General features: G+C 41.0%; 1 protein-coding gene across 5 annotated transcripts; it reads right to left on the bottom strand.

Annotated features, from left to right (window-relative positions):
- Positions 1-383: 383 nt before the first annotated feature.
- Positions 384-8,376, bottom strand: LOC105684515. 5 transcript variants are annotated; one of them, XM_012397909.3, is made up of 3 exons: positions 8,023-8,376; positions 1,155-1,344; positions 384-1,080 (listed from the first exon to the last, which is right to left on the bottom strand). In XM_012397909.3, the coding sequence occupies exons 1-3, from the start codon at positions 8,040-8,042 to the stop codon at positions 883-885; spliced, it is 408 nt and encodes a 135-aa protein (XP_012253332.2). In that variant the 5' UTR covers positions 8,043-8,376; the 3' UTR covers positions 384-882. The 5 variants fall into 5 exon arrangements, with proteins under 5 accessions (XP_012253332.2, XP_012253333.2, XP_012253334.2 ...); XM_012397910.3 differs by lacking the exon at positions 8,023-8,376 and adding an exon at positions 3,452-3,686; XM_012397911.3 differs by lacking the exon at positions 8,023-8,376 and adding an exon at positions 3,235-3,432.
- Between the last annotated feature and the right edge of the window lie 6,153 nt (positions 8,377-14,529).

Raw genomic sequence — 14,529 nt, 5'->3', positions numbered from 1 at the left:
AGTTTCGACCCCCATTTACGTTCGTCGTCTCTCTCTTACCTTCTTTCCTTTCTTCATATCCAACCGGCAGCTGGACATCCCTCCGTTTGACCCTCGGCATTTAAACGCTTATGGGGAAATTTTAAAAGTGAAAATTTTTTCTGCGGCTTTTAAAAATGAAAATATATATTGCATATCACATACAATGACGATACATGTATAAATAATACGTACATAAATATCGCGAAGTATTACAACTTATACATAAATTTTTTTTTTTTACACAGGTATTTTTTGTATTGCAACCTGATTAGATTCGATTTACGAATTAATCAATAATTTGATTCACGCGAAATTCGTGATTATCTCTCTTTTTTTTCTAACGTTTGACATTTTTTTTTTTCTGTTCTTCGTACTTGTGATGTCGTGTAATAAATAAAATTGAAACAATCAATGGAGGAAGGGGGTTAACAAATTGACTAATCGAGGGCCTCGGTGTGCCTCGAATGGCTCTAAAACTTACATGCTAAATTTTAGATAATAATATATTAAATATATATTTTTCTATATTATAATGACATATTTTTTTTCTGAAATACTCGCCGTTCTCGTTAAAATAATAAATTCGTCTAAATAGATTTTGATTAGGTACATGATCGCAACTGAAGTTCCTGTCTTGGAACAAAATCGTCAGTCTATAAAATATGTAAGACGTAAGAAAATTAGAAATTGTATAAAAAAAAAATTAATCGGAAGTGTCGAGTCTCGAACGGTTTTCCGTGCCCTGCCTATCGATTTTATTACTGACCTATAGAATCTTTGATCTCAATTGGTGTTTTTGGCAAATAACATTAATTTTGTTGTACGTACGCGCCGATCCTCTGGCAAACTTTATTTTATTATTCAGTCCTTTTTCTCAGCCTTCTCGCTGGCTTCAGTCTCAGATTTTTCTCTTTGGTCTATCTTCTCGTCTTCCCAATCCTCGTCCTCTTCTTCCGAAAAATTTTTACCGTTGTTCAAACCACTCCCAACTTTCACCCACTCGTAACGTCCCTCCAGTGGCCTCTCATTGACGAAATCGAAATTCCAACGTTTCTCGGCCTGCAAATTTTTTACCCCCTTGCAATCGCGACTCGCGAAACAGAAAAATTCGTCGTCTATTTATTTTCCCTCACCTCCGCCAAATTCTTCCGGGCTTCTTCGGACAGCCGATTGGTCAGATTGTCCTCCACACCCGATCGACCCCCCTCGCCATTTTGATCGGAGTCCTGATCTTCGTCCTGAAAAAGCCTCCTGGCAACCCTCTGACCCCTTCTAGCTTCCGTCCTTCCACCGGATTCGCCCTCCTGCATCGCGAGTCGGGCCCTGAAACAGTAAGAAAATTCCTTCGTCCTTTCTGTTTTTTAACTTTCAAAAGTTATTTGGAATATTTCAATCTGAGCAATCGACCAGCCTCGAGGGCTGCTTTGTTTACTCTCTTACCCCGCGCTAGAGAAGCCCGACGCGCTTTGGGTCGAAGGTCAAGGGTGACCCCCGATTCGGACACTTTTTAAAGTCAACGGTTAAATACGTATCAGTGAGAAACGATAATTCTGGCAAAATCTTTCTGTGCGTAACGAAGGAATAAGCGAAAAAATGATCGCTTCGCGAAAAACCATCGGTTCTTTTTTCTTCAGTTTCTTTCTTACGTTTGCATCCTGCACAGATTTCGTGCCCGTCTAATCACCTGTTTCCGGTTTCGCTCGGGAATTAGACATCCGCACGCCTCGAAAACGAAAGAAGCAGACTCGGGGAAAAAAAAAGGAATCACCTTGAGGTCACTTTGCACAGGTGTGTTGAAATACCTGCGGAGTTCTTTTATAATTTTAACAATGCCGCACCTTGTCTACGAACGTGTGTATATATCCTATTGCTTTACGTGTATATTTAGTGAATTGCAAATATTATTATGTGCACTGCGGTGTACGAAAATATATCGTTGCATCCTGCACCTGCAGCACTGCACATTTCAAACATCCGAGAGGTGAAAAAAAAAAGCGGAGAGAATGAAGAACTTTTGTGGCGCGCGCGTGCCGTAGATACAAGTAATAATCTACCGTACAAGCAGCGATAGTTTTTATCACCCTGTGGTGTAAAATGACGCAAAAAAAGAAATGATTAGAACAAACTGCACGTTGCGAATTTCGCGTATCTGTTTCGCGCGTCGTCGTTCAAGGAAGTTCGGTAATGAGCTCAAATATTTTCGCATTGTTTTGATCGGACGCTGATTACGGTAAATTATGAAATGTCAGATCTGTTGAATCGTGATTCAGAGATTCTCTTATCAATCCGGTGCGGTAGTTCTCCTGTCCTTCTATCCGTTTCATGACCACAGAATAACTAACACGAAGATAATTTTCAAATCACAATTACATTTTTACACTCTAATCGTTTCGTCGCGAAAAAAATTATATCATACACACTCGTGATATCAATCCATCCAATTGAAAAAAAAAAATCCTTTACGAATTATTTATCCAAAATTTCAAAATTTCTAACCAAAAATTCCTGCAGCAGTTTATGACGAAAAAAAAATGAAAAGAAGTTTTTCGATTAGATTCCATCTCACCTCAACTTTTCTCTAACCTCGATTCTCTCTCTCTTTTTTTCTCTTCTTTCGACGGGGTCGGTTTAAGGGGGCGCGACGGAATTTTTTTTGATTTTTAATTCGTCGCCGACGTTTTTCTCCGACGAGAGCACGTGCAGACGAAAAGGTAACGACTGTTATTCTTCCTCCGCTTTCTTTATTCCTATAGTTTCTCGTCTCTTCGTTTTTCACTGCACCGGCGGCAGTCGGAACTGAATGAAAAAGGCAGGGTTATAATATAACATGGTGGTTCCGTACGGAATCGATACGCATTTCTATCATCCCTGCACACAAGGGGGTGCCGTTTGGCGCTGTGGACTCGGGGGTGGAAATTGCGCGCGCACTACAATTTCATTCTACAACCAACGCTTTTCGTTTACTTCTTTATTTTTTGTAGGATGCGTTTCGTTCATTCAGACGTTTTCAATCGCTTCAAAAACCAAAAATTCATTTCGTACACCGCGTCCGAGAAAAACCCCTTCGGTCTCCGATCAATATAAATTCTTATTAAACAGGAAACTCTCCTTCTTTTTTTCTTTTATCAAACCGCATAAAATACCAGTCTCACGTCGTCTGTATTTTCCCAGCTCTGAGCGTGTACCGCATATTGCATATGAAAATTTACTGACCTCACTCTCCTTGTTGCTATGTAGAAATAATTATATAGACACAATTTACACGCGACACGGTTATAGTTTTATTAATACACACGTAGCCATACAAGGCGTTAAGTAGATTCTCGCTGTTACGTACAGATCGGCCTTAATTAAAAAAAAAAACAAAGCAGAAAACAGAAAAAAGTTACACAATTTTTTCTGCGGTCACCATTTTATTATTTTATCTTACGTTTATCATCCTTTTTTTTCCTTCTTCTCTTTTTCAGTGCACATTAACTGAGTGTATAATTGATCAAGTTTTATTCGCACGTCGTGCGATCATCTGGAATTAGTGTTTTTTTTTTCGTTTTTTTGTCTTCTCGTCTTTTTATTTTGCCGATGATTCTCTGCGTTTACGACCGCGTACGGTTTATGGGGGGGGAAAAAAAAAAAAAAGGAATAGAAGAAGAGATTAAAATCTATTAGAGAAAATTATCTTCGCACTACGATAGGCGAGGCTGCCTCTGAGTTAGAACCATACAAACAGCTGGCCATCTGAAACCCAACTAACGGTTGACTCTCTTTCTGTATATAACATCGCTCGCGGTTCTCCTGTACGCTTGTATCGCATGTACGCCAAACACTCGTGGCTTTTGCAATGGCAGAGCATCGATGTGCATGGATTGCCGCTGCTGCCGCAATGCTACTCCCGTATGCACTCGTCGACATTTACACCGGTATTCTATTACCCACACCGTAATACCGCATTTTTTTTTATTTACATTCGCACTACGAGGGACCCTCGAGTTAGAGCTACTTCGACGTGTGATGTGTGTACAGAGATATTTATGCATATAGGTCCTATACGGATACGTATGTATACTTAATGAAATGTGCGATCGATGATTGCTGAGCTTCTTCGACGGTTTATCCGACCTTCGTTCTGTTCCGATATTGATATCTCGCGAACGGCTCGATGACGGTGGAATTTTTGCTTTTTTTTTTTCAAACTCGACGACTTCAACGTTCGACCGATGGGCGTTGGAGGAGTTATTAAAAATTATTGCGAACATATCGAAATTGCAGCTCGACTGTTCTTTCATTTTTTCATTTTTTTCGTACCTCTGTACGTCTCGGTTATCGGGTTGAATTTTTTTTTTAATTTTTCATCCGGTGATAGTCACGATGAGTTTGATTTCCGTACCTCGGAAATGACTCAGATCATTAAACTGAGTCTGCAAGTTCGGACGAGATTTCAACCGGTCGCGATACGTTCTGAATCGAAACGATCGAAGGCGTGTTTTCAATTTTTTCGTTTCGTGGATTACGCCCGGTAATGCAAATTCGAGATCCCTAGGCACCCGTATTCCATTTCATGGATGTGTAGACAACGTACTTTGAGAAATAAATAATGAATGGAATGTATATTCATTCATTCGTTCATTCATTCGCGGTTCACGGCTTGTACAGCGCGTGAGCATATTATCGTATAATGTAACGCGTCTGCATAGGTATATATATATGCACGTACGGTGTGGGTTAGTGTAGAACGTGCTCCTCAGATCGGCCATATGCTAAATTTTTCGCCAACTGTTATTTCCTGTGCTCAAAAAACCTTGAAATATATTCAAAGACGAATCAAACTATCCGCTGCACCGACGTCTCCTCTAGTCCCTCTCGGACGTGATTGGTGCCCTTTCTTTCTTCTCTCGTTAAAAAACAGCATTTTTTTCCCCATCTTCTTCCTCGTTCCGATCCAGATAACGGTGCAAAATGAAATCATTTATTATAAGTATGTGTTGAACACGCGAAGATTGTATATTTCTCCAACGGATTTCTTTTTCAACGTTTTCAACGATCTTATGCTTCTTCTCCTTTTTTTTTTTTTTTCTACCTTCGTGACCACCCCATAAATGAAATTACATATATTTTCCGCTGCAAACGCACATCAGGCGCAGGGACGCCTCACAATCAAACCCTTTTTTTTGCGAGCTTGAGTTTTCTACAAATTTTTATTACTTGTCTGCAGTATCAGATCGAATCCGTCTATGTTTAGATACGTTTTTCCGGATATTTCTATCATCCTTTTCGCCTATGTTCGCGAGGTAAAAAATTCAATACCCCATCTGGGTAACGTGCAGGTATTTTTTTTTTTTTTTTCTCTCTTCTCAAGGGTGGTTTCTATCGGCGCAATTACAGTTGCATTGTGCACTGCAGTGAACCGCAGCACAGGTTATCTTACGAACATAATCTTCGTACGTAAAAAATGACGATATTTCATGGGGATGGATTAGAAATGTTGAGAATTTTTTAGCAGCGATGGGGTCTGATTGCGAGGAATAAAAATCGAATAATCGCGATGCGAATCTCCATTTATTTTTTCGTTTTCACTATTTTTTTCCCCCTTTTTTTTTTCTTGTCTCACGTAAAACGATGTTGTGGTTCTGGTAGAGCTTCGATATTTGGCAATTTGGATTTCTTTTTTTCAATTGCGACTGATGAAAATTTTTTGACAAACCTCCACCCGTGCGACAACTGCTGTGAAAAATAAAAAGGAAGCAAAAATAAAAAATCTGCCTTTCCGCTCCACTAATTTTTTTGAAGACCCTTTCACAGTGATTTTTGAATAAGCCACGCTTTGGTAAATTCAACTTCCTGTCAGATGTCGCGTAAAGAAAACGTACCGGGGACGGACTCTATACGAAAATTTAAAACACATGCAAAGTTCTATGACTCGGTTTAAAAACGATTCGGGGGTAAGAAATAAATGTATACATTTTCGAGGAGGGGAAGATTTCTTGCGGGCTCCGGAATACCGTGTTATAAATTTTTGTCGAGGAAACCGCAGCGCTGCAGCGTTCCCTTGACAAAAAAAAGAGGACTTCCCATATACGCTTACTTCCGCTTCTCAAAATTCTATCGCTGTTGCAGTTTTTGTTTCTCATTCAAAAAATCGAAAATACATTTTGCTCTTGGCGTGAAAAAATAATTTCACGATATTCATACGGTGTAAATTTGTGCGAACAATGATCGCGCGCGTTCGTTGTACTCGTCCCGTCTGGTGAGAATCTAATTTAGGAAAACAATTGTTAATAATTAATTACGGTGTCCGTCCGACGTACGTAAAATGCAAAATTATTCAACCGGTACACAGGCACGTAGAGGCGCTTACGTTGCATTATATTTTATAAATTATACGGCATACATAACGCATGCACGGAATCTTTAACCTTGTAGCCCAGTCGTTTAGGTTATACTAAAAAGGTACGAATTGCAAGTCGATGATTCACCGTAACCCCGCGCATTCTTTACACCGTGCAAGCTTCGACAGGAAATATTGGCGGGAACTCGACGAACGGTTTTTTAATTTTTTCCTTTTTGTTTTTTTTCTCGTTTGAAAAATTTTTACTTTTTATCTTACGCATCCGCGATACACTCGAATGGCGTACGGGAACGAACGAACGAACGCCTGCGAAGTCGCCGGGCTCCAGATAAATTTGCAAAAAACCGGAAGGGAGAGAGGGAGGGAGACGAGCAAAATTGACGAAAGAAACGACAAAAAAAAAAAAAGAACAGGAAACGAGAGACAGAAATGGAAAAAAAACAAAATAATTAACAGAAGTTCAAACCGCGAGACTGTAGCGACGTCTCGGGTAAACATCGCTCTTTTAACAATGGCACAATGCTAATAATTCCATGTACTTCGTCCGCGCAGGTATTCCTCCTCGTAAACGCGACTTCTAGTCATTTGACGTACATACCTGTACGTACCAACGTACCGTTTTGTGCTGCAGAAAAAATGAGCTAAAGTAACCGCCGTCTCTCTCTCTCTGTGTGTAAAACGTCTTGCGTCGACGCGCGAAAACAATGGAAAAGTATAATAGGTCCCCGCGGCGGCTAGATATATGTACGCCTTTTCTAGGTACTTACCGCACATGGATGGAAAAAAAAAGAGCAAAATTGTATGCGCGCTAAAATAAGCATGCACAAGTTTCTCGTGCGAGGGTAAGTCGCAACCGAGTAGTTTACGACGCGCGGCACGCACCGATGCGATTTGAAAATCTGTAGCAAAACTAAGGAAGAAGTTGGCGCGTTTTGAATATAATGGGAAACCGAAATCCGACGGATTCTGGCGGAACGCGAGTGTCCTTTTATTTCACACACAGACGTACACCTCGTCGAATGTACGACCGACGATAGGCTGAGCCTTATTATACCGCAGTGCAGTTCACACTGCACAGGAAGGGCAGACCTGCTTGTAACTTCATCCGTTTAAATCCCGCATGAAATGTTAGTAGCGGGAGATTTTTCTCGTTCACGGTGCGTCGAGAGTTCTTTTTTGGCTCGGGGTACCGGATGAGGTAACCGTATCGCGCGGTATAGGTGCACGCGGTGCATCGTGAGAGAAAAGAGAGAAAAAAAAAAAAAAAATACAAACTTAGCGTAACGTAACGTAACGTAACTTAAGGTAACCGTAACGTAAGTTATAAATTCACAGCGCAGAATACTCGCGACCAGGTAATCGTACACCCGAAGACTCCCGCACCCTTGCGGAGAAAACACGTCACGAATAAACGGACAAAGGACATTGAAAATTTTTGGGAGAATCCCCGTCAGTTTCAGGGATAATTTTAGATTCTAAAATCCTAAAATTTATGAGCTCTCATCGATGCAGGTTAATGGAACAATGAACCTTTCAATTTAAGTTACGTGGGGAGTGTAGATAAATTTATTTGTATCGTGAGCTTTGGCGCCCTTAGGATTCGGAACGGTCGAAAGTTAATTAGATCAATCGGTAGCGATCGATAAAAATTCACCTACCTGTGTCTAGCTGCCAACATGATCACGAGTTTTCGAACGCCGTTGAAATTGATTTTTCTTTCTTTTTTTTTTTTTCGAGCTTACTTTTTTCCCAAGTTTTACGAACGCGTTGCACCTTTGAACCGAACTTCGATCCGCAGGTCGTTAAAATCGTATTCGAATCGCGCGATAATTAATTTTTTCAATCCGAAAAAAACGGGTTCTACGTTGCACGCGTTATGACCGAAGATACGAAACTATCGGTAGTGAAATCTACCCCACAAATGGTTATTAGAAAACGATCATTTCGCCTATAGATGACCGAATAAATCGAGCGCTTGCGCGTTCTTTACCGTAGGAAAGTAAAGGAATGAAGTGATGAACGCCAACGTAGAACACCGACTAGTAACAGAGGCTGTGCACCAAACTGCAGCAACTTACTCGTTACAGTTTTGTTCTATCGAGCTTATTTCACCGCTGCTCGAATCGGCTGCACATATACACGTGCCATACTCGTGTAACTACACGTGTATTTTTGTCATCCGTAGACCCGAGTCTGCACTATTAATAGTCGCGTTCGTACGGCGGGGTTGGCAAACTCGGGGTGAAAACGCCATGGGAGAAATTTCGTGAGAGGAGAAGACCGAATTAGAACAAGAGTAGTAATATTCTTCTCCCTTTCTGTTAAAGGACGACGAACGGCGCGAGAAAAGCCTTTCGAGTAAAAATAATCGACTCCCCTATCGCGCCTACCGCCGCTCCTTTTATTTCATACTCTTATTTCCATGCGCATCGTACCGCGGGGTGCGGCGTGTGCGACTCTAAAAATATTTTCAAAACCCGTAGAGAGACCGCGAGATTTCGTAGAAACTTTCGCGCGCGGTGGAGAAATACGTTCGGGGACCAGAATCCTTATGGAAGTATTTTCCGATTTTTGTTTCTGCCTCGAGTTTTGAGTTTTGCCCCCGGACGAATCTGAAGTTTTTCAAATTATCGAACGCCACCGCAGCATCCCGATGGCTATATTTAATTTCGCATCCCAGCTAGCAATGTAACGCGAACGATTTCACGCTTCAGATATTATCCTGACTGCGGACAGGAAAGGATGGGCATCCTGCGGCAGCTGAAAAACTGCTCTGGCGCCGCGATGCAGTGCCTCGGTAATCTGCGTCCGTTAAATTTTCATTTCGCCATTCGCGATTCACCAGAAAAAAAAATAAATTTACAAACAAACGAGCGGAAGCAGAAAGATCTAAAATCAATGTATCTTCGATCATCGATATCTGATGCACACGATTCCGTCCGTTGCAGAAAATTTTGTACAGCATTACACCCATTTAAACGTCGTACCCACGGATCTCTTCGAGTTGCGGCAGAATCCTTCATGTTTATTTCATTTTATTTTTTTCCCCCCCCCCTTTTATTTTACGTGTAAACCATCACCCCGGAATCCGAGATGTCCAGTGGGGGAGGGGGGGCGCAGGGGCGTCCGCGGTGTCATCCAGATTATTCCCATGACTCCGGAGCTGCAACGGAAAGATGAGAGAGAAGCGAAGGGAGATAGGCAAAAAGGCGGGACGGAAGATGGAAGGAGAAAAAACGCACTTTCGCAGGACGGCGTGTTGCGGCGTCCTGCGGTGTCTTGGTCCACTGACCAGAATCGCGTGGGACTTTGCACTGCGAAACTCGTGCCATTATTATTATTATTATCATCTCCTTTACCGTTGTTATTATTATTTTTAACTCCTTCCGAACTCGATACGCGAACGAAAAAGGAGCCACAGTCAATCCCACGAAGCTCCGAGTAACCTGATGATTTTTTTTATTTTTTACTTTAGAATGCGTGTCATTTTTATTCCAATTTTTTTCCCAATTCTCTTCACGTCGAGACGGACCTTCCGAAGATTTTACATTCATTTTTCCGATGATTGATTATCTTGAAAACCGAATTCTCGAAATGAAAAATGAGGAAATAAGATTCCCGAAACCGAGATCGCTCGGCCTTTGAAAAAAACAGTGCGATCGAAATTAATCTTCAATTATTGGTATAACATTACGTTGCACTTCAGTTACGTACCGTACACACCTCCGCGTGTCAGATGAACTGAAAAATGACGAAGAATGAGGAAAGTAAGAAAGAAAAAGAAGAAAAGAAAAAAACTTTGGGGAATAGGGATTTCCGCGCGATGCGTCTGCGGGACGAAACTAAACACGTTGCAGACGGTAAACATGCACACGCTGCTGTAGCTCCAGCATTTATAATATGAGATGCAGGACACGTGCGCGACTATCACGTGTCCGGGGATGCTGCCACAGCTGCAGCTCATAGTACGCGCACGGCTATATATATTTTTACGTATATCGCCTTCAAAAGGACCAAGCCCATAAATAAAGACGTCAGGAAGTCGAACACGCGGTCCAAAGATATTATCATACGTTTGCTCCTCTTTTTTTTCATACTTATTTCATTTCGTTTTCATTCTCTCCGAAATTAACGCCCTTCGATTGCATCGATCGATTCCTGATTTTCGTCAAGTTTTAAAATAAAATTACCGAACATCTGTGAAAACTCGTTTCGGAGATGGAAAATTTTCATTTCCTCGTTGCAGTCTGGGTGGCAAAAGAAAATACGATAATTGTACTTGAGAGAAAAAATTCTCACGTTCCGAAAAGTTTAACCGCACATGAGATGAAAATTTCAGCCAAACGATTTTTCATAAAGTTGGGTGACTCCTGTACGTTACAGAAATTTACATCTCACGTGTCCCCATAACCTTTCACCACGCGGGTAGTTCGAGCAACGGATATTTGACCACTTTCCCCGATGGTCATCGTCGGGTCAAAAATTTACCCTAATGAACTTTAAAAAAGCTTATTATGCAGGCAATATACATACGGGCAAAATATTTCTCCTCGCGTTTGTATACCTGAGTAAAAAAAATAAATAATAGAAACCTCCCCTTTAGGCGATATATTTACAGAAAATATTCTACTGCGGCATAATCGTATGTAGGGCGACTGGTCGCTGGACTTTATATGTACTGTGTAGCTAGCAAACGACGCTGACTGTCCTGCGGCGTTCGGTAGTCCTTTTTACGGACACAATGCCGTTTCAATAGTCACTCCTAATGAACTCGTCGAGTGACTCGTGTTCGCCTTTTTGGCACACCTATAGCTTCGCGTTTCACGTTCATTTTCGGTGTGCTTTTTTCCGTTTCAGTCCCACTGCGGAAAAACGAGTCCACTCTTCCCGATGGTTTTGAAAAAATTAACTGGATTCTTCGAAATGCACGAAAAATTCTATTTCAGTCCGTTCAACGGAGTACCAAATTTGGTTATCTATTCCTTCCAAATTTTTTACTGAAAACTTAATTCTCATTTTTGTCTACGAACTTGAGGATTGAATTTTCGACCCTATCGAACGATTCTTCCATTTAATTCAATTTATTTATTTTGGTTACTTTTTATTTTTTCAGGACCCGCCCTCCTGACTTTCAGCCCTCGATACGGGAGCTACACCCTTTTAATAGAAGCAGAGGTACGGGGTAAGCGTATTATATTTATGTATTATACATTATGCCACCATTATATAATGACGCGATGTAAACTTATGTAAATCGACGCCGCCCATCCAGTTTCAATTCTGTCCACAGAAATGTCAACCCCATACGCGCGTTCGGGTAGCTATACACACACCGCTTTTGCTACTGTTCGAAAATTTTTCATGTCCAAAATAACGGCGTAACCGACACTTCAATTAGTCCTATTCAACGCGTTTTCATCCCTCTCCGTCTTATTCTCGTCCTCGTCGTTATTATTTCTATTTTTATTAATAACGTCTCATATACCTGGAGAGCAGATACAGTCGGGTGTTGGGAGATGAATAATACCTACGGGGGATGATAATACCAGAATGAGAAGAGAAAAAAATTAGAGTTGTTCTTGAGCCGCGTTAGGTGCTCTTTTTATCATTTTTCTACTTTTTTCTTTTTCTCCGTTATTATTCTCGTCACGAATTCTTTTTTTTTTCTTCTTCTTCTTTTCAACTCCATCTCTTCGCTCGCTACTGGAATTTTCGTTAACTGCCCCATGCTCTGTAGATGCTGAAAGCATCGCGGCGGAGCTTGTAAAGTGTCGAACGGGTTTTTTGGTCGCCTTTATATACACTTGGGTCCTGTATATGTACATACGTGCGCAGTTATATGAAGATATTTATCTGTATACTGTATCAAACCGATGAGGCGATCATTTCACGGTGTAAAATCCCGTGCTTCTGTAGCAGCCTTTTTAAATTACACGTATAATTTTCTTTGCCTTTCTTTTTTCACGTCAAAATTTCGACGTCATTTATCCTCGTGATTATCTAATTGCGTATTTGTGCCGCAATTATAATCAGACGTAGGGAGAAGAGAGGGATCGGGGTGTGGAGTGAAACGAATCGATCGATCTTAATAAATCGCGATCGATCACTCAGATTTTTTTTTTTTTTTTTTTTCTTTACAAATATCGTGCAGGTGTTACATGATTTTTTTTCTCTCTTACAATTTTTATGTAGCTGTGGTGCGTAGTTTAAAACTTTATAATTTCTCTGCGAAACCGTAACATACGTATTTTGATCGATCGATTTTTCGTTACACATAAGCACACGCCCGTGGCCGATCGATTTTGTGCGTGGAAAATTATCAAAATCGGGGGTTCTCCGATATACGAGACCCCATGTCACGCGTCGACACGATTTTTTCTTGTTTTTCGTTTCTCTATTTTCTCCCAGCTTGTTTTTCAATTTCAAGAATATAAAATTCAGTAACAGAATTCACGATGCACGGGTGGAAAAACGATCGTTTGGTAGTGTCGTCACGCGATTCGCATTGTATATTTTATTCAGATCTATAGATCTTTTTTTCAAGATTATAGGAATATGGTTTTATTTAGTTCGCCGAGATTGTTTTTCATTCAAATCGACCAGATACATGAATATATCACGATCCATTCGACATTGTATTGTGCGCAATTTTTTATCTCTCGCCTTTTGGTTTATCTGAAAAATTGAGAAATAGAAAAGAGAAGGTACAATTAAAATTGAGTCTGTAATGAATGAATCGCGCGCGAGATTCGTATAAGCTAACGTTACCCCAATGGTCAACGATCAAACGTTGGACGCAGAGATCGATCGCGATCGTTCATAATTGTTATATCTACTGGGGTATACGCGTGTTATAATTCTGTGAATATCATGAATTTATAGTTTGTATATACGTAAATTTATTTGGAATTTCAAATTTGCGCAGGGAAAGTTTTGTCGTATTATAACAATATAAGAGCGCCGGTTACACGCGTACGTTGATCGCAGAAAATTTCAATACCGCGAACCCGTAACTGCCCGGATCGTATTTTTATAGTAGAATAAAATATTGCGGTTCTACGAGTAGATAACTCGGGAGCGGTATAATAAAGCGATCTGAATTCTCAGAAATAGATAGGAGCCGCAAAGAAAAAAAAAAAAAAAAAAAAGGAAGAGAAAAAACCGCAGAGCAAATGATACGCCGATGACGATTAACCCGATAAAAGAACAAATGTCATTAGACACTTTTGTACACACGAGGAAAATTATCCGACGATAATTATACGGATGCACGGTGCCACGTGTACGGGAATTCATGCGACACGCATTTATTTTATTTTACTTTACTTTTTTTTTTTCTACCCAGAAACCCCTGCGGGGCCTTTTCAAACTGTCATCGGGGTAATCGCGGACTCGTGACTAGCTTGTGTTTGGACAACGACAAACATCCGATTTCTGTTTATGTTCATACGCCGTAGTCGAATGTAGGTACGGATTCACCGTTCACCATCCGTATGGGATATCATCCCCGTCAATCGTGTCACGTTTCTCGGATATTTTGGCAACTTTAGAAGGCGGTTTCGAAAAAAAGGTCGTTGAAAAAAAATAAAACAACGATATCCCATTCATTCATTCGCGGTTGTAATTTCTCACAAATAATACAGATATCAACGATTACATTGCGTAATATTACAATCGTTATCGTCGTAACGACGATAATTTTATGGGGGTACGAGATAATTTTTCACGTTACATGCGTACCGACGTAATGATGAAACAAACCTGTTGTTGTCGGTTGTCACGTTTTTCACCGCGTGCCGGGATCGTCCGAGCTTACACGGGTAGAACGTGCGATCGTAAATTGACCGGCGGTGCCCGTCGCCGACGTTGAATTAGTGGCTCGCGTGTCATCGCGCGTACGCAAAATTAACCCCATGTGCGGCCCGCGGGGAGGACGAAAAGCTAGCTAGGGTAGGGGAGAAATAAAAGTGATGGAAACGAGAGGATCCATCTAACGGATGAGAGAAAAAAAAAAAGCAGAACTCGTAAAGGGAGAAAGCGAATTAGGCAGCTGAAGAGTGGTTGATGGTTTCGCGGCTCCACGGCTGATGCATGCGATCACGATCGGTGCGTCGCGTCCAGCCCTTTGGCATCGCCGCCCTCCTGCCCCCTCGTTTCGAAAATTT

This window comes from Athalia rosae, chromosome 7 (assembly GCF_917208135.1).
Source record: "Athalia rosae chromosome 7, iyAthRosa1.1, whole genome shotgun sequence".
Classification (NCBI taxonomy): domain Eukaryota; kingdom Metazoa; phylum Arthropoda; class Insecta; order Hymenoptera; family Athaliidae; genus Athalia; species Athalia rosae.
The sequence above is the reverse complement of the archived record's forward strand: the minus strand, read 5'-3'. Positions and strand labels throughout refer to the sequence as shown.

Excerpts from the sequence above, each read along its gene's own strand:
- LOC105684515 (XM_012397909.3), bottom strand. The coding sequence starts at position 8,042 with ATGTTGGCAGCTAGACACAG. Across the intron at positions 1,345-8,022 it reads ATGTTGGCAGCTAGACACAG|GGCCCGACTCGCGATGCAGG; the intron begins GTAGGTGAATTT and ends TTACTGTTTCAG. Across the intron at positions 1,081-1,154 it reads CCCGGAAGAATTTGGCGGAG|GCCGAGAAACGTTGGAATTT; the intron begins GTGAGGGAAAAT and ends AAAAATTTGCAG.